The sequence below is a fragment of the Drosophila sulfurigaster genome, chromosome 3, assembly GCF_023558435.1.
Source record: "Drosophila sulfurigaster albostrigata strain 15112-1811.04 chromosome 3, ASM2355843v2, whole genome shotgun sequence".
Classification (NCBI taxonomy): domain Eukaryota; kingdom Metazoa; phylum Arthropoda; class Insecta; order Diptera; family Drosophilidae; genus Drosophila; species Drosophila sulfurigaster.
Genome location: NC_084883.1, coordinates 32,231,157 through 32,258,430, shown reverse-complemented (window position 1 = coordinate 32,258,430; position 27,274 = coordinate 32,231,157). Strand labels below are relative to the sequence as shown.

Below are 27,274 nucleotides of genomic sequence, written 5' to 3'. Positions count from 1 at the left end.
GAACTGTGTAATATGTTGGAAAGGAGCCTTCAATAAATCTTTTAGTTGATGAAATTTCTCATTCAGATACCCTACACTAAGTGTTTGAAATATTGATGTTTGCTATGCAATTAAATGTAATAGTCAAACATTTATGGGGAAGGTTACTTTCAGTAAAACTAATCAATCTCATTTGTTATGTATTGACAGATAACTTGCTCTAGAATTTATCCTATTCTAACTTATATTTTATTCAGCATTCTTTATCAAGTTTATTGCTGTTAAACTAAAGCATTTAATGCATTAAACCAAACTCATCTAAGCAATTATATGCAATAGTTAAACATTTTTGTTGAAGGTTTCTTTCGGTAAAAGTAATCAATCTCATTTGTTATGTAATTGATAGATGACTTGCTCGAGAAATTATCCTATTCTAACTAATATTTTATTTAGCATTCTTCATCCAGTTTATTGCTATTAAAGTAAAGCTTTCAATACATTAAACCAAACTCATTTGCAGCGTATCTGGCAGCATATCAAGCTTGTTTGATAGATTGCTTTGTGCGCGCGACTCCCCAGTGAGTTAATTTGCAAATATTTTGCCACTACTCAAATGCAGCCAGTTAGATGCATTCAACGAGTGTACGAGTGTACTCACAATTTTAGCCAAACAAATTGCATTCGTCATTTGTCAGCTACATTGTTTGTCAAAGCGTTCCCCAGAGAGAGAAGCATCTGTTTGTTGGTTTTCATAATTTGCCAGTGAACCAAGCCAAGCTACCAGCTACCGGCTACCAGTTGCCAGTTGCCAGTTGCCAGTTCTCTGCAGTCAGCAGTTGTTTGTTGGCCAGCTACTTGATTCCCAACGACCAGCTACCGCTTTTAGTTTAGCCAGATATCAGCTTCAACTTCAGCTTTTGAGTTCTCAGTTCTCGACTTTGGCAATTTGTGTGGCAGCTCAATGCAGGAAGTTGGCAATCGACAAACGATGCCCATAATGATGATACCATGAAACTCACTCACATTGGGGAGAAGCTGTTGCCGGTTGAGAAATGCAATTAATTACTTATGTAGATGGCTCCCAGTGGCAGGATACTGTGACTGTGACTCAGTTGTTTGGTCCCAGCCTGGTCATAATCAGCTAACTTAATGTGGATAGCTAGCTGGCTAATCAGCCATGCTATCCATTTATAAAAGCCAGCAAAAACAAATTAAACTCAGCCAAACAGATTAGCATCTGCATCGTTCCTGCAATTCCATTTTCATTCGCATCTGTAGCTGTATCTATATCAGTGAATGAATCTGTATCTGCATCCGTAACTGCATCTGTGAGCTGCACTCATTGTTGGTATTTAAAATGCAAATTCGCATCAGCAAAAGCGATTAGCTCGTGTTGATGATGATGATGACGACAGAGCCAAAGCTCTGCTGGAATTCTATAGCTCTCAGTCCTCGGGGCGGCAATGAAAATATTTAAGCGACATTTATGCACGACACACAAAAAAAAAAATTGTGGAGGAGACTATAAAAAAAAACGAGGAAGATGCGCAAACAAAACGCATGAGAACCAAACAGAAAACTGAATTAAGCATCAAGCGCGTGGGTTGTGGGTGCGGCGGTGGCTGCAACACTCGACATCCGTTGTGGCAGGGCACTAAGCGCAGCTTCCGCAGGCGGCAGCGGCGGTGGCAGTGGAAGTGGAAGTGGCAGGATGCCAGTCAGACCGAGAGCCAGGTAGCCAAAAGGGACTGCAACTGGAACTGGAGATGCGACAATGGCAACGGAAATGTTAAATGCCACCGCCGCCGATGTTGCCCTAAGCCTCGCTTCCTTTTCGCTTCCCTCTTTCGCTTTCAATGTGAGTGGATTCATTGATCGTTGATTGAATTTCGATTCGTTAGGTTTTTTTTTCTGCCTGAGCCTGTGTTTCCATTTGCCTTTCATGCTGTCTGTGCGTCTCCATCACCGTCTCTGTCTGCCGCAATCTCCGTCCGCTTGTTGTTTTTATTCCCCACTGCAAAAGGGATAACGACAACGACGACGATGACGATGACGATGACTACGACAACGTTTGGCGTTTTGCAGGAATAGACATGTTGCCATGTTTGTTTACTGGTCCGCCGCTGGGCAGCTGGGCGGCTACTTAACTCTAGCTGTCTGTGTCTGTGAGTGTGTGTTTGTGCTTTAAGTGACTTGCGACATAAAGTGCTTTTATTGATGTTCATTTGGTATTGCAATTTGTAGCATTTGTGACATTTATGTGTCTGCAACTCAAATCGCATTATGCAACAAGCAAAGGATGCTGTCATGTCCGACATGTGCTGACCTTTGATTGTATACAACACATTATGTTAATTGTCTAATGGATATGCTATGCAAGCAGTTACACAGAGTGAAGAAGCCATAGACTTAAGTAACAGCGGAATGAAGTCTTAAAAATGTTACTTTAGTACACAGCTTAAAGAAGCGAGGAGACTTAAGGTGCATTGACCAACAGGCAAGTAGCCAAAGTGCAATGACATTCGTATCGGTATCGGACATTAAATCAATTTCGAGAGCAGCACTTTAAACAGATTAGCGCAGCTGTTATGCTTTCAAGTTTTGGACATTATTAGTTATTTAACATTGATTAAGAGGCCGCCAACAACTTTGTTGCGCCTGCACTTAAATGGGAATTAGCATAAATATTTTAAAAATGAGACTTCAAATTTGCATACTCAATTCAGTTCAGTTCAGTTCGCTTTTCAGCACTCGCCTGACCTACCGCAAACTTGCTGCGCTCACTGTAATAAATCGCAAGGAAAAAACCACATGAAATATTGAAAATAATAGAGATAAAAAATAAGATTGAAAAAATACGACGAAAAGCATGGCAAAAAAAAAATAAAAATAAAAATTGGAGTTGTAGCTGAAACGCCACATGCCTTAAATATTTGGTTTATAAATTACGCGAAACATGTTTTGTGTGTTTCGTTTAGCGCCCAGCTGAATATGTATCTACAAGATACAGATACGAATACGAATCCGAATGTGAATGCGAGTATGACTATGAATTTGTATTTTGATGGTGGTGGTGATGGTGATGGTAACTCGTTTGGGCAGTTGGGCAATTTGACTTGCCTCGGCATCGGCATCCACGAACGAAAATAAGAAATAAAATCACTCTGCTTAACGGTTGCAGTTCAGATTCATTAATTTATCACTGTGTTGCCCCGCACTTGGCTAATTTTATATATTTCGAGTTAGCAATTAAGTGTGAAACAGTGTTTTGTATCTCACTTTTCGCCTGTTCGACTTTTGCTTATTACAATTCATTTTGCGAGGCGGCCTTGTTAACACCACAATAAGAACAGAAAGCAAGCGAAGCGAACGAAACTAAGTTGGAGAGCATTAAATGCCCTTGTGATTTGCTTTAGGGTAACAGGAGAAAGACAATGAGGTGGTCAGAGAAAGAGAGTGTCGAAGTAATTTATTAATTTGAGTCAGAGCGAATTTTACTTGGAAATTGCATAGAATTCACTGAAGTAGAGGAAGAGTATGGAAACTTTTAGCAGAGTAAGAGTACTTCTAAAATTTGTAGTATGAGTTAAATAAAGACAGATAAAGACAGTGTTGAAGTTATTTATTAATTTGAGTAAATGTGAATTTTACTTGCAAATTAGTTTTACAGAAACAGAGGTAGAGTAAAGAAAGTTTTCGAACAGAGTAAGAGTATTTATTACTACAATTTTTGTTATAAGTTAAATAAAGACATAGAAAGAGAGTGTCAGAGTGTTAATTTGAGTCAATGCGAATTTTACTTGGAAATAGTTTTAATTAATTATGTAGTCTTAGTCAGCGTTAATAGCCGAGACGATATAGTCAAGTCCGTCTGTCCGGAGAAGATGTAGAGAATAATAACTATAGTCTTTATTATTCCTAACAATTTGGTTGCGATCTGACCAAACTTGTAGAAGTTATTTACGAAATTCTTTTGTATGGGAAAAACGCCTACTTACTACGGGTCTCAGGAGCTATGGCTGACAATCTGATATATTTCGGACTCTATGGTATTTTGAATGTAGTACTATTTTAATACGGCAATTATATTTTTGTAGAATATAGTATTATATTTTAAGAAAAACTCTACACTGCTCTTATTCAAGATTTAGTATTTTTAAATAACGAACGAAGAAGAAATAAGTATTGCATATTACATACTGAGATAATTATGCTGATAAATAACTATTTATAATTTGTTTTTAATCTACAATGCACAATCTGCATTTTAAAAACTCCCCTCTGTAGGTGTATAATAAGCAGTTGAGCTTTGAGTTACGCTCTGGAAAATATGGGCAGGCGTCTGCGGAAATTGCGAGCTGACAGGATAATAAATATTTTTAAATGAGTTTGGCCAGATTCAGCATTAATTCCCGTTATGCGGTTATGTGGCAAGTTGTGTGCCAGTAAATAAATTTAATCCGAGCTTTTCAAGTTGGCAATTTTTTATTGTGATTTTTGCGAGCTAAAAGTATTTTGCAGTTTGTCTACACAAATTGCTGCATATTTGATGTGCATTTTGGGGCCCCGTGCGGCGAGCTTCTCTCATACCTGCCACACTCAGCATGTGTGTGGCATGCATACAGAGCAGAGCAGAGCTGAGTAGAGCAAAGCAGAGTAGTATATCTATAGTGTTTTCGTTTTCATAGATTTAATATGCACACACTCGTAAATCCCTTTTTCAGGATTCAACTTTTGTGTTGTTGTTTTCGTATTTTTCGTTTGTTTTTTGCGCTTTTAATGTTTGTTTCTGTTTCAATCTTTCGGATTTCTTTTTTAGGAGCGCATTACGTGCGACGCAGGAGTTGTTTTTGCCACGCCGCACAGCAAACAAATCAGCACCCCGTTGCATGCCATTTCCGTGCAACTGCCACCACGTGCAGCAGCCATCAAAATGTACCTTGCTCTGTGTGTGTGTGTGTGTGTTCTGCTGTTTTAATATGCGTTTAGCGTTTTATCGTTGCATTCAACATGCCAATGCATTACACCCCACCACCTGAACTCCCGCCTCCCTCCTCTCTTCCTGTGTTTTAAATTTCATGGCAAAAACTTTTGCAAATGCATTTTGCGGTTTGTTGCAAGTGCTGTTGTCGTCGTCGTTGTCGTTGGCTGCATTTGTCACTAGTTTTTTTTTGGTTGCAGTTTATTTTTATATTTTTTTGTGTTTTGTTTCTCATTTCTTTTGCTGTGCGTTTTTCGGTATTTGTTGCGCCATGTGGCATGTGCAGTTATTGCCATGTTCCACAACGTCCCAATGTCCAAGTGTCCAGCGTAGCTTGTTCTCCTGCCCCCGCATCTGAATATTTGTGCAACGTGTTTGCGGCTCTGTTTGCTCAGCTTTATCTGTGTTGGTTTCTGCCTCGCTTCGAAACTGTGTAGGTGTACGTTATGTGTGTGTCTGTGTGCGTGTGTCTGTTTCCAATTTCAACTGTTTGCTTTAGCTAACACACACTCTCACACACATTGAAATGTATTAAAAAAAATATATATATATTCATAACCCGCGCGCTCTATGAATATCCGTTTTTTTTGCTTGATGCTAAAAAGAAAAAAAATGCATAAAATAGTTTTCATTAAATTTGTGCAACCTTTTGTGGCAATTGCATTTGGTTAGAGGCAGAAGCGACACTTAAACTGCGCAATTTATTGGCCATATTTATTATAAAACATGTAGTTCGAGTCGTGTCCAAGTCCGAGTGCCGCGACAGAAAACCAAAGTCGTTTGCGTTGGCAAGTGGCAAGCGGCAAGTGGCAAGTAGCAAGTGGCAAGCAGCAAGCAGCAAGTGCGCTGCTTCTGGTTCCCTTTTAACCACAAGTTTTTCTATGCAACTGTGTGAGTATGTGTGTGTGTTTTTCCAACGTTTTTTCCTCGATCATGCTGGCACTTTTTTTTGCCTTCTAAAAATAGCTTTTCCACACGCTTTCAGTGTGTTAAAAATAACATCATATTTTTTATAGTAGTTGCAGTTGTTGTAGTTGTAGTTGCTGCTGCTGGTGCCTGCAAATTGAAGAAATATGTTGCAAGCGCTTAAGAGAGTGAGAAAATGGCGCCCCTGCTGCTGTAGCTGCTGCTGCAGCTAATAGTTAATAAAATGCTTGGGCTTTAAGTGCTGCCACCGCACTCCGCGCTCTCCCTTCTTCGCTCTCTAAGCGAAACGTAACACTAAATTCTGCACTTGCTGCTGCTTTTGGCCTGAACTTGTAATCAAAGTCAACGCGGCAAATGGCCAAACGTACCTGTTAGCATGCTGCATGGCGATTGAGAGACCGCGTCGACGTCTCGGCTGTTGCACCTGCCAAAGGAGAAGGGGGAACCGAGAGGGAGAGAGCATGAGTGGGGGAGAGTGTGGGGAGTTAAGGGCTCTCTCATTCCTGTCGCAGCTCTTAATACCTGCGTGTCATGAATGGCAGCGCCGCGTTTCCACTTTAGGGCTGCCAAGCATACACACAACACATACACATGCACAACACACACTCACACACACACGCGCAGATAGACATCACTTGCCTTTTTTGTTGCCTGATAAAATTATGACATATGAAACTTTGGCTGACATCAGGCAAAGGCAAAGGCAGAAAGAAGAACGCTGAAGCCAAAGGCAGCTTTAGCTTCGCTTCAACTCAACTCAACTCAACTCGACTCGACTAGCAAAGCATGCAAAGTATTTTTACCGCGTTTGCCTTTTGTGTTGGCTTTTCGTTTCGTTCTGGCCATAAACATGCACACAACATGGTGACGTAGCTGATAAAGCGACTCGTCTCAAATTTATTGGAGCTCGTTCCAGGCATTGAGTTTGGAGCACTCTTCGTGCTAGGCGCGCGCACTTGATTAAAGTATATCTGAATAGATGTGTTTCTGTGTGTGTGAGTGAGTGTGTGTGAATACACTCACATACACTCATTCGAATAGTTCGACTGAACAACCTTCGGGCGGCACGTGTCCTGGGCGTGGCACACACACTAAATTCGACAATTTGCGGCAGCTGCCGTGAGGTCATTAGGCAGACGTTACGCATACGCAGCGTTTGCCAGCGCCTGCAGCTGCGATAGAACCTTGCATAGACAGATGGTTAGATGGAGACTCAGCAGCAGATAGATAGATAGGTAGATGGATGGATAACATAAGTGGCATCGTCTGTATGACGATCCCTCGGGCAAAGCATCGACATATTTATGTGTACAAAACTCGAATTGCTGCTGCCGTGGGCATTGCCATTCTGTGTAGTTCGTTGGTAGTTTGTGCAGTTTGTGCAGTTCGCAGTTTTAATTAAAATGAAATTAAGTCGTGGTCGACCGTTTGTGGCTGCATTTTCGCTTTTAATGCAATGACTGCACTTTTAATATAAATTTTAATAAGCTATGTGCGTTGCAAGGTAATCATTTCAAGCCTTGTGGCAAGGTGAGGCTGCTGGTGCTGTCGCTGCTGTTGCAACCACAATAACATAACTTGCATGGGATGAAAATGGTTGAAAATATATGAATGGCATATATTAATGTTATAGTGGAAAATGTGCACACGAAATGTTCGTTTGACAATCAATCAAAAAGAGATGATAAATTCTTGTGATCGGGAAAAGAATGAAAATATTTAAAGATGCATAAATGATAATGCTGCAGCTGCTGAGCGACAGTAGCTTAGAAACTGTTTGCAAAATAAACAGTTGATGAGCAGTTGAGTTGAGAGTGCGCGAAAGGATGGTTGGGGGAAAGTTTTTAATACGCTCAGCACAGGGCTTACAAGTATATTCCATTTGAAAAATAAAAGCAGTAAAAAAGTAAATAAGGCAGCCAAGTCGCAGTCAAGCGAGCAATGGCAACTCTGGCCAACACTTTGCCACAGCATCAGCATCAGCAGCCAAGCGGCAACAAAAAAGTTGTTTCGCTTCTTTTTTTACGTTTATATATATATATAATTTTGTGAGCAGTGCTCTCTTTGGGCCAAAAGAGTAAGCAGTAGTCAAAGTAGAGGCAATGCAGTTCGCTGGACCTGGGCTACAAAATTTTTGGCTTTGAAAAGGTTATAGCCGAGAGGCGGAAGGGATTGGTAGTGGACAGTGGAAGAGGGTGCTTGCAACTTATAAATAAAAACATATTTATGCAGGGCTAAGACTGAGAGAATGAGAATGGCTGCTGCCACAAGGATAAGGATGAGCGTGCAACTTTTTGGAGCGCACTTTTAATAAACAAAGGCGGTTCAACAAAGTGGCAAATTGTACTTTTTGTTGTTGTTGTTTTTGCTTTATTTTTTTTTGTTGGTTGTACTCGTATTCATTGGCTTGGGGCGCAACACAAAGGCAAACATAAATTTATTGCTGGCCGCGGCGACGTTTTTGTAATTAAATGTTTGGTCAGTGTTCGGTGAGTGCTTATTATTCATCAGTTGATAGCAGCATTTAATTCGATAAATTTCAAGAGAACCTCAAGCTAAAGCAGAAGCTGAAGCTGAGTCCAAAGCTATATCAAATGCAACAAGCAACAAGCGGAGAGCGGCAGCAGCAAATGCGCAGCAAGCCGCATCAATTTCGAACACAACATTCTCAGGCAATTGGCCTTGCTTTTTGGGGCATGCTAGGGGCGTGCCTCAAATGTTGCAAAATGTTCTTTTGAAATGCTCACATAATTTATTTGGTATTTTTCATTTTTATTCTTTCAGATGTTTTTTTTTTTTTTTTTTGTATTTTTTGCTGGTCTTTTGGGTATTTGATTCTGACGAAACGGCCTGGAATCATGCAAATTTAATTTGTATAAATGTGTGTTGTTTTTATTGTTTACATTCAAATGCGAATGCGAATTTGACGAATTTGCTTTGTCAGCGATTTCTGATGTATAAATTTCGGAATTCTTTGGAGCTTTAAAGGCCGCTAAATTAGCTTAATTATACCCCATTCGAATGTCATAGACCAAATTCTTTTTTCCACATCTTTTTTCTTTTTGTTTTTTTGGAAGCCCAAATCGCAAGCGTATAAATCAAAAATCGAGTTTGTGATGTCATTATGTGAGCTCATAAAGTTTATGGTTCTGATTGCCCTTGGCAAGCCGAACATCTAATAATCTTGTCGTAAAGCCTTGCGAAACGATAAAAACTAGCAAACTGCAAACTAAATTGTTTTTATCAAACAGTCATAAATGTAATACAGTTGCAAGTTGTTTCTGGCTTTTTGTTTTGTAATAAACGCTAAACTAGGAATTAAATAAGTATTTTGGGTATATTATTTTAAATTCTCTGCGTGGTATATTTTGAATGCAGTAGTATGCCTTTATACTACATATGTATGATATAAGGCAGTCAATCGAATTCGTAAGTAGCTATATTATTTAGTTTTTAATGCCTACATTATAAATTAAAATAGCTCACTTTGAAATAAATGTTAAGCCTTAAGCAGTTGCAATTAATTTGTTGATTTGTTAAATTAGAAAAGTCCAAGAATCTTCCTAAAGGGCATTCAATAGTCGATAAGCTGTTGACAGCAAATTGTGTGCTTGTTGCTAAGCATTCGTATTATGGTCATTCCTTGGGTAACTGCCCATTTGCAAATCAAGCAATTGCTGCTACATTTATGACAATTAGAGGCGCCTCAGGTGCAAGTAATAGCAGCGGCAGCAGCAGATAACCCATTATAATAATAAACATTTGCAGAGCACATTAAATAATTGTCATATAAAAGTTTCAGGCGCTGGCTCGTAAATATTTTATGGGCTTTTTGCTAAATGCACGCACATTGAAAGATACACAGATATATTACGGTAGATAAGAGTGTAGATATAACACAGAGGAGCGAGGAGAGTGTAACAGCATGCATGCAGCAAAGTGGCAACAATGAGCTCTAGCTGCCAGAGTTATGAGTTTCCGACTTTTATTCATGAATTCGACATCATTTACACACATTGCCATTGTTTTTGCTCTGTTCAAAGAAGGGCGAAGAGATGAGGGAGGGAGGGGGAAGCCTAGGGAAAATTGAAAAACACTCGCTACAAAACTGGGCAGCTGCCGTTGGGGCTCTGTTGCTATGTTGCTGCGGTTGCCATTGCCGTTGCAATTGTATTCAAATATTAGACATAAATTATCATTGAAAATGTGCGCAAAAAGTTTTCGCTTTCCGCAAACTTTTGTTTGCTCTCTGTGTGCTCTCTGTGCTGTGCCCTCTGCCCCCGTGCTCCTTTCCCATTCACCTCCACCTCCACGTCCGCAATCATAACCCTCAGCCATGTAATGCAACTTCGGCCTTGTTACTAATAACCTCAATTCAAAGTGTGCGCACACACACACACACACATGAGTTTGGTTGCAAGTTTGAAAACAATATGGCAACTCTCACAGCGCTTGCCAGCTGCTGTTGCGCCTCTCTCCCCTCCCTTGAAGCAATATGCTAGCCTCCATTAGGCACAAGAGAGCACGCGGGGAAGTTTCAGGGATTCTACGCCCACAGATTTTGGTTTAATTAGACACGAGAATGTGTTGAACTTAAGCTCCTTAAGGCTCCACTTTATCAAGCCGAAAAAGATTGAGTTGGAATCTGATAAGTTTTGATAATTTATTGTTATTTATTTGCAAAAGTTCCGCTTCCATTTGCCCTCACAGTATCATTTTCACTTTAACACTTGGAAAAATGCGGCAGACTCTTGGAGCGCCCCTCGTCATATCAATGTCAAAGTTTTTTTTTGCAGCCGCATTGTTTGGCTAGAGGGAAAAGTCTTGCTGCTCATATTTCGCCTGCTGTTTGCCAGTTTTCGCTTTTCTTTGCCTTTTTAATGACTTTTCACTTTTCACTCGCGGGTTCTCAGCTCGCAGCTCGCAGATTCAGATTCAGATGCATGACCAGAGCGAGACAGCTGGCGATAGAGATGGATGGAAGCATTAGAGCAGGTGAAGCATTATGACAACAAAATAAAAATAAAAACACACAAAACAACAACAACAACAACAACAACAAAACACAACAAGACCCTCGTCAGGAAAAGTGAGTGTGAAATGTTAGCCAAACTCGGCGACTGCGACTGATAATTAGAGTACAAATTTGTTGCGTCGGCGTCGTTGCTGGGTTTGGCATCGCTTCAGTGCCGGCGAAAGTAACACAAACAGCCATAAGCAAACAGCAAACAGCAAACATGGCCAAGATGAACAGTTAACGACGCTGCTTTTCGGCTAGTTGTAGCTACTTGTGTTGGGCTGGGTTTCGCTTTGGTTTTAACTGGCTTTGGGTTTGATGCTGTGCGTGCTTCTAACTGTAACAGATAAATGCAAATTTATGGTCTCGACGTGCACAACAAATTGCCAACAATTTAGTCGAGTATACCGTTAAGCAGCTAACCGCTGAAATGCGCTACAAAAAAAAAAAAAAAAAAAACTGAAAATTGAGGAAAATAGAACTAAATTTAATTAAACTGCAAGCGAGACCGGCAAACGTTCATTAGCTGCACCACATCGAAGGAGCGCAAGAGTGAAGAGTGGAGAGGGATGTAGCCTATACAGCTCTGAGCATTTCCGTTCAACCGCAGAGTGAGAGTAGAACGGGGGGAAGTTAGCCATCTATAGCATGCATCTGTCTATATCTAGTATCCATCTATCTGCGTATCTATCAGTTACAAATTGTATCGGGTGCAATGTATAGAATTTATTGCTTCCTGCTTTACGCGTCGCACCACCACTACAACAAAAACTCCCCGCGAAAAACCACCAACAAGAAGAGTTGATGATAATGATATGGCGATGATGATGATGACACTGCATCCAAGTGTGGTTACAACCATGGCCCAAGAATCGAGCAACGAGAGTCGAGTATCGAGAGTACTCGTACCAAGAGCCAAGAGTTGGCAATTATGCCATTTGACATAATTCATAACTGCAACGGCTTTTGGACCAGTTGGGTAACTGCCACTGGAAATTCTGCAGCAACGCGGATGCATCTGTTCCAGCTGCAACGAGAGAACAGAGAACTGAGAACAGAGAACAATAACAACATATAGCTCCAGTTGGATGTGCAATCACTTGGCCAATTGCCCGTTTGCCTTTGTGTGTTGTTATCATAAATTTATGCGCTCGTTTCATAAACGACAACATCGAAAGTTGTTTGATGTTGTTGATGAGCCCAATGCACCACTGGGAGTTGTTGCAGTTGCAGTTGCTGCTGCTGCTGTTCCAGAGACTGACCAGTTTGCAGCGATGAAACTACTTCGAAGTAGCTGGCTTCTCATGGGAATCAGGTTAACATTGAGAACGCGCAAAACTTTTTAATAAATTGACAAAAGTTTGTCATATGCATTGTTTGCCACAAAACTGCTTGCTGCACAAGTGGCCCCATCCAACTGCAAATCTCTATCCCAATCTGTAGCAAAAGCTACCAAGTCTTTACATTTACCGTTCTCTGTGTGGCATTGTGTGGGTGGCTTGAGTGGTGCGGGTGGTGCTGAGGATGTTGCAGCAGTGGCTTCATTTGTTACTCGCTGCCAACTGCAGTTATGGCGTTTTGATGAACTTTGCGCTAGCAAAAGATTCTTTTTTCCTTCGCATTCGCATCTTTTAATAAACTGCAAGTAACAACAGATAGAAAGCTGAGCATATTAGTTTGCCAAGCAAATGTTTTTTCTCTCTTTTCAGTTTAATATAAACTAGTTGGACAGCGTGTCGATTATCAGCTTGATAGATCAGTTGTGTGTGTTCGCTTTAATGCTGAGTGTGTGTGTGTGTGTGTGTGGGATTTCGCATAGTTTTTTTTGTAGAAAGTTGCGCTTATTAGATAAGCAATGCATTAGGAGTATCTTAAATTGCAAAGTGATTTCAATTACACGTTTTAATAAACTTATTTTGTATATATATGTGAATTCGTCTTAAGTGAGAGATAATTTAATTAGAATTTTTAAATCATCAAAGTATCGTAAGCAATTATACAAAGTGCTAATTTACTAAATGATTTTTATTTTAGTTAAAATTCACAGAATTTGTAGTTAGCATACTGATATGACGTATGAAATAATATATTCAATTTATTTATAAACTGAAATTAATTTTGCGAAACAATTTCAATTTCACAGCTGTCGATTAGAATACTGCATTCAAATCTAAAAATCAATTTTATTCTCACAGCTCTCAAATTAAATAATAAATTTATTTATAAAGTGATTTTAAATATTTAAATTTATTCAAAATTCACAGATGCAGTGCATTCAGCAAGTCGCCTATTTCCCACTCGAAAGTTTACTTTCTTTTCATACTTTGTGTGCGTTGAAACTTTTCACGCAAATGCACAAAAAGTGAAGCGGCAACAACATTTGAAGAGTGTTTGCCAAAGACTTGCAACTGCCCCTGGACTATGGACTGTTCACTTCTCACTATCTCTGTCCTTTCTCCTACCGCACTCTCTTCTTGTGTCCCTTTTCGACCCTCTTGTTGTAAGTGCCATAATATTTTGTCTGAGGAATTTAATTAGGGCAGCGTTTTTGCATTTGTCTAATAACAAGTAAAGTTTGGCCTTTTGCAGCTTAGATGTTGCTTGCCTGTTTTTCTACCGAATGATATAAGCAATAGCAGCGACTGTAAACTGGTAACAAGCTGTGCCCAGATAATTACCTGTGTATAAACTTTTCATATTTCTCTGTATTTACTGCATTTTCGATGCCTTTGAAAGTTTATAGCATGCTACAGCAACAGCAACAGCAACAGATGTTGTTGCTGTCGTTGATGATGTTGATGTTGCTGTTGTGTTCTAGTTGTAGTTGTGCCGCATTTATATATATGATTTTCTCAAAGGTTTATGCTACTCATGGCAAGCTCAGTTGCAGTTGTTTTTGTGGCTGTTTCGTTTTACTTTCAACTTGCAAGTTGCAACACAAAAAGTGGCACATGTCGGCTGCACAGTTTGTAATCAAATGAAATGCAACACAAACAGCAGCTAGCAACAAAATTTATGAAAACTCATGCCGGCAAAATGGGGAAATGTGTGTGTGTGTGTGCAACCAGCTCTTCATATGTGATCTGATGTTTGTGGCACATATGAAAGCCCTGCCTAAATAGCAAGTAAAAGTACCGAGTATCAGATACAAATGTATTTCACCTGCTTTGCAGTTTTCACTTGCAACCAGAATTTTCACTTTTCATGCGCATTGTTGTTGCTGTTGTTGTTGTTGTTGTCGTGGCAGAGTGCTGAGTGCTGAGTACTTTGTGCTTCTGGCAGACAGTGAACGAAACGTTGCATGCCACATGCAAAACACAACCTCAGCTGATTATTATTTGCCATTATTGTTATTGTCAATAATTTCAACTTGATTCCCCTTGATTGGCAGACACTTGAAAGTGCCAGGGGAGAACCCGATCCCTGGTCTTCGCTCTTTATTTTCAACAATTTGTTCAATTTATTTACTATCTGTGCCTGTGTCTCCTCCAAGGCTTGTTTATTAGCTATGCATGCCACCGCCGCCGCCTGTCGAAACTTACTTTTGCACAATAGTTCAAGGTTGCAAGTAAATAATATCGTTAGTTTGATGTGCCACCGAAAAATAAAATGTTAAACTTGATTCTGGCCTATATTAAAGTTATTGCGGTTTCCCATTAAAGTTAGCGCATATAACAAGTATTGTGAAGAAGTTTTCGCGTTGGATTTTAAAGTTCATTGATTGTCAAACTTTCAATGTCTATTGCATTTATTTTCGACAACAACTTAAATGCGCTTTTAAAGTGCTTTTCATTCATTTTCATTCATATATGCATGTCCATCCGTCTGTCTGTCCGTCCGTATGAATACCTAGATCTCAGAGATAATAAGAAATATAGAGGTAATTTATTTTCAACAGCACTTTTTATGTTTGCACACAAATCAAGTTTGTTTCAAATTTGTTAAATGTAAAACTACATCAATATCTCAAATATAGCCTTTGATATATTATATTATATTTTTCATATGTATGCAGTATTTTAATATGGTATATTTTAAAATGAATATTGCATTATTTTGCTTTTACTAAAAATGGTTAGCGGGTGTGTCAGAGTCGAACACAATCGACTGTAGCTTCCTTACTTGTAATACTTTGTATTCATTTTCAAGCATTATCAGCATTCATTATGTAATGTTAATAAAATGATTTAATTAGATTATGCCGAGGATGCTTGAAGTTAATATCCATATGAAAGAACAGCCAAATAATCGTTGAGCACGTGGCTATTGTTCATAAAGCTATTAAAATCTAAATGCAATTTTCATGCATGGCCACAAAACTAATTACAACTGAAGTGTCAAGCAATTGAGGCAGTTTATAGTTATAGTCGCACTCAAAACTTGTGCTCGGCTTGTAGTTGAAGTTGAAGTGTTTGCCGGCCAAGTGGCAAGCTGAAAAGTTTTTGGTTGCTGCTGCACTCCGACAGCAACTCACATACGTAGCTTTAAGTGCACCAGACAATATAAAAAAATGTTGCTGCCCAAAAAAAGGCAACTAAAATGAAACTTACAAAACGAACCTTTTTTACTATTTGACTCTGTGAATGTGTGTGTGTGTGTGTATGTGTTTGTGTGTGCTGAAAAATGGCTGCAACATAAAAATTGACCTCAGCGACAAAGGCGATGTCGACGTTAGACGATGTTAGCAGCCAAATAGTTGGAGACAGAGAGGCGCACAACGAGACACAGCACAGAGCACACAAAAGTGGAGCAGCAATTGCCCCTGGTCGGTGCCCCTGCCCCTGCCCCTGCACCTCGAGTACATGCTACTGCAGTGCAACTTGGACTCGCACTTGGACACTGAATTGAAATCGGCCGAGCGAGCGCGTGTCTCTGCCTCTGAGTGTGTCAGAGTGTGTGTGTTTCTGTGTGTGTCTCTTTGGTGGGGCAGACAAATTACAGTAGCCAGATTTCTCGTCTTTCAATGTTGTTTTGCATTTGCATTTGCAGCCATGCCACGCCCGCGCTCTTCGCACTCTCCTCAGAGTCAGCTCTGCCTGTCATGTTTGCCTCATGCTGCTACACGCGCTGAACGTGTTTTTTGCTTGAACATTATTGTTGTTGCTGTTGGTGTTGCTGCCCTTGCTGCCTCTGCTGCTGCTGTTTGTTGCTTGTTGTTTTTCATGCCTCGCATGCTGTTTTGTATATCTATTTTTTTCAAATGCTCTAAAGAATGTGGTTTACTTTTTGGATGAGTTAACAAGCGAATCGTAGTACGTGTTGTTGTTGCAGCTGCCTGCTGCTTGCTGACTTCTGCTGCTTGCCTCTTCGAGTCTACTATGTACATACATGATTTTGAGTCTAATTTGCGTTGAACGCTTGGCAAATTTGTCATAGAAAGTGTTTGTTAAAAACTGCTCATAGATCAGTTTCGAGTGATAATTTAAGTCAACGTCTGACGTGACAAATAGTCTATAATTTAGCCACTGTCCGCAGCACAACTTTTGTGTCCATTCGAGGTTGATTTATGCCCCAACTAATATGCCAACAAGTATGTCTACTTAAGTTTCGAGCGCAAAATTAATGTTTTTGAAATCTTTATCATTTCAGCGCAAACTGATTTGCAAGTGCAGCAATCGCCGACATCGTCTAACTTTTCCTACGGGTGAGTTACTTAATATTACGTATACGCATAGTAGAACCCCTAGCATAGTAATAATTACTATTCGTGTGTGGCAATAAGGAAGCATAGTCGTGTGTTTAATCTATTCTGGGAATATGAGTTAGAGAGTCTCAAGTTCACGGACTGTCGGCGCTTTCAAAGCTCTCAAAGGTACAGGTAACATCTTTGAATCCCAAAAAAAAAAATAAATATATGAGCATAATTTAAAGTTTCGCATGCCATAAGATTAAGTAGAAAGAACTTGCAGATGGAATAGTTCTAAGTAAATACAATTTAAGCAAAACAAAAAAAAAACTGCGCAGTATGGATTAATATTAATTGTAGTTGTCTTGGGACAAGCTGGAGAGCGAAACAGACTTGGATTTATTGGGATGTTCTTCGCGGATTTCGTGCGTTGTAGGAATTTTTTTGATGAGCCGCACTTAGCAGCTTCCTTTCGTCTGAAGAGGAGCAGCTGGACAGCTTTTGAGCAGAGCTAAAAATAAGCTCACAAAATTTCGCTGAGCTTGTGCCAAATGTGTCAATTCATTGGCAAAGACGATGTCGATGTCTGCCACTTCTTCGGCCGAGTGCTAAATGCGTTGGCTTAGCTCTCTCTCGCTCTATCTGCCACCATCTCAATCTGGCTCTCGACATAGATATGTGAGTGTGTTTTTTTTGCTAACGCATATGGTAATGAGGCCTAGTTCTGTGACCATAAACAGATTATCAAAATGTGCGCTCACTTTTCTTTAATGGCTTTCGCGTTGAAGCAGAAGTTTTGCTTTGCTTTTGGCCACTTTAGTTGAGTCATAAAGATTGAAAGATGCTTAATACGCACTTGGTGGCCAGAAATACTACACTGCTGACACTGTTGCTCTTGATCGCTCCCCCCTCTTTTCATGGAACTTTAGTTGATGACGCCGTTTGGGGCGTAGCCTCATTTGCCGCTGACATTTGTCGCACGACGCTGCTCTGGTCCGTCCCACGCGCTCAGATTTATTGCGAGCTGCTACGCTAAGCGACTCAGTTGCCGTTGCTGTGGTTGTTGTTGCTCTGGCTGTGGCTGTTGCTGACTTATTTATGGGCTGCGTGGGCAGCGCGAGGCAAGCGGCGTTGTTGCTGTTTCTGGAACTGTAGCTGCTGATTTTTTTTTGTGTTTCGGCAGCAAACGGTTGCAAATTGCGCAGCATTTGGAAGCTGTCACTTGGCCGAATCCATAGAGACTTTACATATCTTCCACTTCGTTCATTTCTTTCGTCGCTGCCGCTGGCGAAATTCTTTGCTGCCCTTTTGGAAAGTAGCGCGCTCATGTGGAGGCGACAACGACGCAACGCATTTGGGCCACAGTGAAATTAGTTGCCATAATAATTATAATTATTTACGAGTTATGTTTGCCATTTTTTTCTTTTACCATATTACGGCTAATTTCTTGAGTTGCGCCAATAAATTGTGGCAGTGGCAGCAACATTTTTCGCTGCTGCTGTGGCGTGTTACGGTAGCATTTGACACCAATTGTTGTTGCTGTTGTGATTGCATGCCATTGTTGTTAGCCCTCCGTTGGTGCCTCCGTTGGTGCCTCCGTTGCTGCTGCCGCTGTTGCACGTCATTCAAATGGCAGACAGCCAACGAACTTCGTGTTCAAGTGTTTGCCAGTTGAGATCTATGCTGTTAGCTCTCTAAGCTTTGCTCTGAAGTTTTTGTCTGTCTTTTTTAGTGTTCGTTTTTGTGACTCTTGAGTTGCATTTTCTTGGCTGTCAGGCGAAGGTCAAAATGCTCTTGTTGTTGTTCTTCCACCTGCGCTGCAGTTTGTCAAGTGATTAAATCTGGTCTCTACACTGAGCACAAATACTTGCAGTGACTATTCAAATAATAATTTGAGTAATTTGACAATTTTATATTATTCTGAATTTTATATTGCAGCCAAAATGAGTTTAATTTTATTTCCATTCAAATTTGCGCTGCTATAAATTGCTTAATTTAGTTTATTTACTTAAATTGCTCGACGTATTTGCGCGCAGTGTATTTACGGAGGTGGCCCACACAAATTAATTGTGGCAAATTATGAAAGGTTATTATACAAAATAAGTGTTGTGAGCTATTCAAAGCAAAACTGACAAACTGGCGAGCTGGACAAACTGACAAACTGGCCAAATGGCAACTGACCAGGGCAGCTGGTGCTTTTGGCCAAGTGGCTGCTCACTTGGCTGGTCAATGCCATTTTGTTGGCTTTGTTTGCTTTTCAACTTATTTGTTTCTATTGCTATTGCTGTTGCTGCCGCTGTTGCTGCTATTGCTGTTTGTGTTTGTGTTTTGTTGTTTTTGGGGTTTCTTCTATTTCGCGTTTGCGCGTAAACAGCAGCAAAAAGCGTTAAAACAAAGCTAACGGTACATATTTGTGCTACGTATTTGCTTTGTGCTGTGGTTTTTAACGAGATTTCGTGATGTTTTGATTCGTGCTGGCAACTGGAGCACACACACACAGCATCATGTGATATAAATGTAATGTAAATAGCATACAAGTTACTTACTTTGCTTTGCTTTGACTACAGATTGAGATACAACTGCATAAACAGAGTGAGATAATTTCGATTCATGCTCATTGTTAAGTTGTTGAATTTGCAGCTGATTACAATTTGTTGGCGCTTAGCAAATTATAGTAAATGAAATGCACATTCTATTACAATAATTATTTTGATTATATTATTACTCCTGTACTAAGCTATATAGATATACTATAATTCATTATCTATCAGTTATATATTATATCGTAATTTCCATGCTATTTGTCTTGCATTCCCTATGAGTTTGTGTGATATTATTCATAGCTTTATCTTTATGTTTTTTCTCTGGGAATTGTACAAAATGAAATTCAAATTCTGTTACAATAATTCATTTTATTATAATAACATTGAGTACAATCGATTAGATATTATATATATTATAGAGAACCGATAATCTATTATCAATTTATTATGTCACAGTGCTCATGCTATTTGTCTTGCATATCGTTTAAGTTTTTGATATTGTTCATGGCTTTATCTATATCTTTTTTCTTTGCAAATTATAGCAAATGAAATGCAAATTCTATTGGATAATTAGCGAGTACTAAACTATATAGCTTGCCGATAATATCAAGCATATTATGTCGCTGTACACATGTTGCCTGCTGTGCATATCTTATAAGTTTCTGACATTGTCGATGTCTTTATCATACGTTGTTGTGTCTGTCTTTCGTTCGCCCTCATTATAAAACACAAATCATGCATTGCGTTTACTTAACGGTTGCTCACAAAGAGCTGACAAATTTATTGTCGCTGCCGACATAAATCGGTATCAGGCCTGACCCACAATTTGATGCCAACTGGAAATGTGTCAGCACTGCGACAAGCAAATTTGCCAAAAATCGTGCTGTAATTGACATATATATGGACGCATTATACAGTTAACATGTTTCGCTCTCTTCTGGCTCACATTCTCATTATGCATGCAGGCTGGTAGAAGGGTATGAGGTGGGGAAGAAAGACAAACAAAAGACTGAGGTAGCGAACTTGCCAAGATCATGTTCAACACATTTCAGAGACACTCGCTTCACCGGGCAATACAATAAAGCTATCACTGACTTCATTGTTCGAATCAATTGCGATTTTATAGTTTTCTCGGAATAATAATAATAATGTTATTGCTACAAGATTTGGGAATAATTTAAGTATTTGACGTACAATTTAAATTTAGCGAAATTATGCATTACTAGAAATGAGAAACCAGATTGCTCTGCATTAAATTAGTAAACAGCCTTTTACGTAAGCGGCGTTAGAGAAGCGTCACTGCAACATTCCAAATGAGGTTTCAAAAACCAAAACAATATTCGGTTAAAACAAAAGATTTCTTCCGATATTTATGTATTATTAATTTGCTAATTTGTTTGCATTTAGAGAAAATATGTTGTGCCGCCAAACTAGACAAAGTTTCCCAGCTTGATTTACTGCCTAGATATTCCTGGTCAATTTGCATTTCACAAATCAAATGCGTCTCTTTCACCTCCCCTGATTGTATTTGGTCAAGCGTTTAATTTAATTCTGTTGACTGGCAATAAACTGCTAAATGCCAAAAATGGGTTCTCATTTTGTGAAAAAAAATTTCACTTTTTCGGTCTTTGTCTGGTTGATGCTGTGGATACTGCTTATAAATAAAAACAAATACAAATAAAACAGAAGCCGAAAACCGGTTAAATTGCCAAACAAATTCCGACATAGTTAAAATTAATTTTCCTTTTTGCAGTTTTAATTAAAGCATTTTGTGTGTTGTGCGTTGTGGAGTGAAAGTCTGTCTGTCCAGAATTTGGTCAACTTTTTGCTTAATGGAGGCCAATTGTCGGCTTCCGTTGCGTTAAGAATCAGCTAACAAATAAGTGCAAAGCAATAATGCTATTAAATTTAATTAAAATGAGCTAACAAAAAGCACCAGGCAGCGGGAGTTGCCAGAAAGCAAAAACAATGCACAATTTGTGGCAATTTTAGTGGCGCTTTTTCACTTGCCTACCGAAGTAAAGGAGTTCCGAGGGGGGAGTGAGTTAAAATGTGCAAAATGTGTGGCAAGTTAATTAATTAATTTAATAACGCTCGCTGTTTACAGTTATGTTTTTGTTTCTCTGCTCATTTGCGTTGCGCTCGCTGTTGATGTTTTCATCAGGTAGCCAAACTCGGCCTGCCATTGTTTTGTTCATGTTGATTTTTTTGCCCGTTTTTTTTGTTGTTGTCGAACTCTTGACTTCGTTTGCGACGTAGCAGCTGCCAGCCAAGTCCAAACAATATTTTTGTTAGCCGTTGAAGTGAGGTAAGCACTTGAGGTGCTTCAGGTGCTGCCATTCCCATTCCCATTCCCTCTTTTGCTTCGATGTAGTTCGCAGTCGTAGCTCCACGTAGCTCAAATGTCCTTCTGCTGTGGCAGAAATTCTTCAGCGTGCATTGACATTGGGCTTGGGCTTTTCGAGCGACTGCTGCTCTTGCTGCTGCTGCTGCTGAGTTGAATTTAACACCTTTTTTGTGACGGCCGGCATGTAAAGCCCAAAAGCAGAGCCACCAGCCAGCAGCCAGGCAGCCCAGACAGTTGTTGGCCAACAATAGCGCAAATACGAAAAAAAAAACCGTGGCAACAATGACAACAGCAACATAGAAGTAGCAGCAACATAGTAGCAGTTGCAACAACAGCAGCGTCCTTTAAGGCCGGCACAATGCACTCAAAAAATTGATGACCCAACGCGAAACGTGACGTGACGTGAAGTGGGAGAAGGAAGCAGCAGCAGCAGCAGTAGCAACAGCAATGCGACGTTTTAGTTTGAAATTGATTTTCCCCATGCGGCGACAACAACCACAACGACGACGACGGCGTTGACCTTGCTTTGGTTGCATTGCTGCAAAAGCAAAGCATTCGCACACCCGAGGGACTTGACAATTGTTGGCCATAAACGCGCTAAGCAGCTGCCCATTGTGGGCACACGCACATTCACACACACACACACACACTCACGTGTATGGGCATGCAGCGTTGCGCATTAGAACACAACTTACCAAATATAAACAAAAGACTTAGGCAACGAACTTGCGCACAGCAGAACTAAACAATGGCGCGTGCTATGACTATGGCGATGACTATAGCTGAAACAAAACACAAAAAAAAAGCACAGCCAAAGCCAAAGCCATAGTCGCAATCATACTCAAAGCCTGTTTGGCCAGCCATTGCGTAGCTGCAAACCTGCTCTGATCATGAAAATGCATTTGCTCTCAGCGTTGTTGTTGCTCGGTTGCTGCTGCCAGAGTTGCTGTTGTTGCTGTTACTGTTGCTGGTGTTGTCTTTTGTTTAGCGGCCAGAGATCTAATAATAAGGTACTGTGCTTGCTAACGAAAGTTATTTATGCATGCAACAAGTCTACTTAGGCCTGCATGCGTCATCGGTTGCTGTTCATAATTTATGCCAAGACTCGCCCCAGCAATGGCAAAGGCAAAGACATAGGCAAAGGCAACGGCAAGAGCTACGACAACAGCCAATGGCGTGGGTGTTAATGGCGGCGCGACGCAAACAGAGCGGCAACAGTCGCAGCCGCAGCAAGAGCAACAGCAACAACTACTTACTGCAATAGTCACGCCAGCAAATACTCAGCTGTGTTTGGTATAGAAAACAAGCTAAACAACTACGACAAGAACAGCAGCAGCAGCAGTCGCAGCAGCAGCCACATTAACAACTGTGCAACAAAAAGAAAAGAAAAAAAGAAAAAAAAACAGTGCTGGCAGCTTCAAAAGGGTCGACGACTTTTGCGCCCGCATTGGCACCCATTGGCAAGCGTTCAGCATTCAACATCCAATGTGCTGCAGCTGGCAATGGCCGTCGCATCGACGCGTTGTTTGCCGCACGTATTGCTAGACTTGGCATAAACCAAATAAATGGAAATTGTTTAAAGTTTGCTTTGGTTTATGGCCTTAGACGCTGTCGCTGTCGCTGTTCCTGTTGCTGTCGCTGCCAATGCTAATTGCATTGGAATGTCCACGAGTACAGATGCTGGTCATTTGCGTGGGCAGCCGCAAAAGTCGCCACTTGCCACTTGGCACTTAGTATTTTTTCTTCTTTCATTTTAATTTTACACATACAAAATGAAGCGAGAAAAGTCCAAGAAAACTGCCAACTAACCGCGAATGGTGGAGGGTGGAAAATAGAAGGGTTGAAAGCTGTGACCAGCGCCATTAAAGAATTTCGACTGAAACTCCACCCAGTGCAGACGCAGCGTGTGCAGAAATGCTGAAAGACCCTCCATCATGACCAGTATTGCAATTGTGAGCACTGCCCAGATGAAGAAGGCTACAGCGAGCACTGGCACTGCGGCATAGATGGGCAATTTATTATGTATGCCCTTGTTCAGCACCATCTCGAAGAGCACATCCGCCAGCTGGCTGTGGGCCAACGATAGAGCCCAGAGACGCAAGTAAGATGCCGTATGGGAGATCGAACCCAATACACTCTCGATGGTATGGATGCCCGAGTGTATCCAGATTTCCGTCAGATCGAACTCGACATCATCGTCGGCTGGCGGCGTTTCTTTGACTTCGTCGCTCTTGCGCGGCTCATCATACTTAGGCGGCGAACGCATCTCCATCAGAGTTTGACGTCCCTTTTTATTGAGTGCCTTGAGATCGCGTTCGCCGCGTAGCTTCTTCAGCTTCTTCTGGCGTTGCATCAAATAGATGGGCTTGCCGGCCAGCAGAACGGGAACAGCAGCAAAGGCGATCAGCACGAGGACATATTCGACCAGGCGCTCATTTGGAAACATGCCTTCGTTGCAACCTTTAGAATTCACTTCGGATGTCTTCATCAGCATCATGTCAATGAAGATGATCAGCACAGACGGAGCGCAGGCGGAGTTGTACGGCGATTGCTTCAGTCCGCCATAGGTGAGCCACTTCAGAAAGATGAGAAAGACGAGGTAACAAAACAAACAAGTCATGAATACAAATTGCGGTATCACCACCAGCAGCAGATCGGCTTTCTGCTTGTGCCGCACGCAATTGATGGCGGCCAGCGCCAAGCCGAACATCATCTGTGAAATGCCCAAAATGATGGCGAGTTTCATTTTCAGCGAGTTGAAAGTGGTGATCGCATCCTCGCCACTGATCTTCCAAATGGGATCGACGCCAATAGGATACGGATGACCTGAATAGAATTTCGGATCATTTGGATCCAAGCCCAGCTCAGCAGTGATCTTTTGCACGGTACTTGTGTTATAGACACAGCTCCAGCTGGAGCCAAAAATATTCATGGGCATGGCCAGCACATCGTTGTAGATGAAGCCCACGTAGACCGAAAAGATGCCCATCAGGAGAATGATATAGCGACCAGCAAAGAGAATATTCAATATCTCATTCTCGCTTTCTGCTATGCGCGCCGAATCTTCGATGCGTTTCTCGCGGAAAATGAGAAAACTGGCAAACAATATGAGTATCAAGCCATGTCCAAGATCTCCAAACATAATGGCAAACAGAAAGGGAAATGTGATGATTGTATAGGGAGCAGGGTTGAGTTCCTTGTAGTCCGCCATGCCATACGAATTGATGAGGTTCTGAAAGCCTTGTGTGAATTTGTTAAGTCTGAAGTGTGTGGGCGGCACATGCTGCGCTTTGCGAGAACGCATCAGCAGCAACGGTGGAGGATTCAAGCCGCCGGCATCGCCGGCATCGATGAGTGAGCCACGATTCAAGGCGGCACGCACTTCGCCCACCTGTGACCTGGGCACAAAGCACTCGGCCTGCAGATACTTCTGATGCTCCTGCGCTCCAACCGGACTCATGCGATTCAGCAGATCATAGACCTTCATGGCCTTATAGAGATTGATGCGCATGGAATAGGTCAATTTGGAGGCCGTAAGCAACATTTTTTTGCGCACAACTCGCGTCTCGGAGAGCACCAAATCCACATCGTTTGCCTCGCGCTCCAGCTGCTCGATCATACGCAGCCGCTGACTGGACGTCTCGGGGCACTCAAAGATGGTCACATGGAAGGCGACACAGCACTTGAGCAGCTTGGGACGAATCGTTGCAGATATGGTCATTAGCAGCACCACAAATTTATGGACCAACTCCCGCTTGGCTCCCACCTGATCATAGACACGCTCTGGCATCTCGGCACGGCGCACGAGGAGATTGCGACCAAAGAGTCGATACAACATAAGTTCAAACGCCTGAAATTTCTCCACATTAATGCTGCCCAGCAAATAGTTGAGATGCGAACTAATTGGCATTGCTTCAGACTGATCTTTCAGAAGATCCATCATTGTGCTCTCCGTGAACAGCAGCTCAGCGCTTTGCGGTCCATCAGACAGCAGAATCTTTTGCGCCCTCTGCAGTGCATAACGTTTCTCGACCAAATAGTTGTGACGTCGCTCGAGTGTATTGTAGTGTTCCATCACCGAACGCATCTCGGTGTTCATGCGACGCAAATGACTATCGTAGATGGGTATTTGCGACTCCCTTGGACGATCCTCGGTATCCACTGCTGCATAGTAGGTGGGCACAATTTCCAGACCAGGCATTTGCGCCTCCAGATACTCGATGTAGCGCAGCAATTCATAGCAGAGATTCACCTTCGATGTGTACATACCGTTGATCAGGCGATCCTCATCGTACACGTTGTTGAATTGCAGTCCGCCCGTGTGGCCTACCTCGACGAGGCAATTGAAAGCGTTATCCTCGTGAAGTAGGAGCTGGGCCAGCTCCATGTCCTCGCTGACAAAGAATGCCTTGGCCATGCTTTGAAGTCTCTAACCAAAAATTTCTCGAGTACTTAAGTATTTGTTGTTTTGCTGTGACTTTTGGCAAAGGCCTGCTTGGTTGATTGTGTCTCCAGCTAATTGATACGTTGCTCAGTCTAGCAACAAACTCGTTGTTGTTGTTGTTGTTGCTGTGGCGTGTTTGCTGTGGACTCCACTTAATACTAGTAGCTGCTGCCTCGCTGCACAAACACAGAGCAAGTCCAAGCTGACGGCCTGTGCATAAGATCAACAACGATAATTTAGCGTTTGCATGCTGCTGCTGTGACCCCTTGCCCTCGCCCCCGTTCCCTGACTGACTGCCTGACTTGGGTATGCTTGCACAGAGTCGCAGTCGCAGTCGCAGTCACAGTCTGAGACCCGCCCACATCTCTCAGCCTTTGCAACGCTACACTGCGCAACACAATAAAAAACATTAACGCTAGCCTGCAATTTAATGCTTTGTTCTCGCTGGGAAACTTTATGTAGTGTGGTGCACTCTGAATACAACCCTGTTCCAAATGCTGATTACGCTTTAGATTGATATATGCAAATATTTATTTATTACTCAATGTTTTTACAGCCAACATTTAATGGAGTAATAAAGAGAGCGAAAGGCAACCACCGAAGTTATGACTCAATGCCCAATGTTTTCACACTTAAATAGGCTTAAAATTGTGCCAGATAATCGCACCCAAAATTGTTATATAAAACGTAGAGCACAAGTAACTTTGGGCATAGATTTTATTACGATATAACAAGAAATAAACTTTGCTAAAGAATTGCTAAAGAAAACACTCAATAAAATTCTATTGACTGTGCAACTTTTGAGTGTTGTTTTGATTACTATTTTTATGCAGTGTTTGCATTTAATCAAAGTGCATTCATTGCTTGTCTTGTCTGCTTATGCAAGTTGCTGTTGCTTTGACTGTTGTTTATGGTGTTTGTTGCTGTCGCTATTTTCTCATCAAATGCCACAAAGATGCAGCAACATTTTCCCATACAAATCGAAGTTTAAGCGTTTAAGACAAATTGTTTTGTAATTTTTGGGCCTCTGTAATTGTTGTTGTTGCTGTTGTTGCCAAAAGCGTTTTACTCATTAGCTGCTGCTAAAAGGAAAATCGACATAAAATGTGCTTGGTGAAAATTTCGGGCCCATAAAATGTTCGTTAGCGTCTAGCAACACCAACAACAACAGCAGCAACAGAAACTTGGTATACAATAAGCCCGTTGGCAACAATGGCTAAGATCGCTACAAACAATGAAAGTAAAAGTGCCAAAGCGCACTGCACTTGATAATTTCTTGGGCAAGCTGCTTGTTGTCGTTGCCTCTACAACGCTCCAAAGTTTTGTCCGGTGGACAATAAGCCGCCGTTGTATTGCTCTCGTTACTATTGTTGCTGTTGTTGATGTTGTTGTTGTTCGATTTCATTAGCT

The 27,274-nt window shown here is 41.2% G+C and overlaps 2 protein-coding genes across 4 annotated transcripts in view; one reads left to right on the top strand and one right to left on the bottom strand.

Annotated features, from left to right (window-relative positions):
* Window positions 1-27,274, top strand: part of LOC133840869 (putative uncharacterized protein DDB_G0277255) — a 96,150-nt gene that overhangs the window by 16,231 nt on the left and 52,645 nt on the right. For all 3 annotated transcript variants that reach the window (XR_009894219.1, XR_009894218.1, XM_062272997.1), the window contains exon 3: window positions 16,494-16,548. The gene's annotated coding sequence lies outside the window, so the exon portion shown is untranslated. The remainder of the gene's footprint in view (window positions 1-16,493; window positions 16,549-27,274) is intronic.
* Window positions 23,155-25,911, bottom strand: LOC133842856 (V-type proton ATPase 116 kDa subunit a 4). The gene has a single exon (XM_062276132.1). The coding sequence runs from the start codon at window positions 25,835-25,837 to the stop codon at window positions 23,225-23,227; it is 2,613 nt and encodes an 870-aa protein (XP_062132116.1). The 5' UTR covers window positions 25,838-25,911; the 3' UTR covers window positions 23,155-23,224.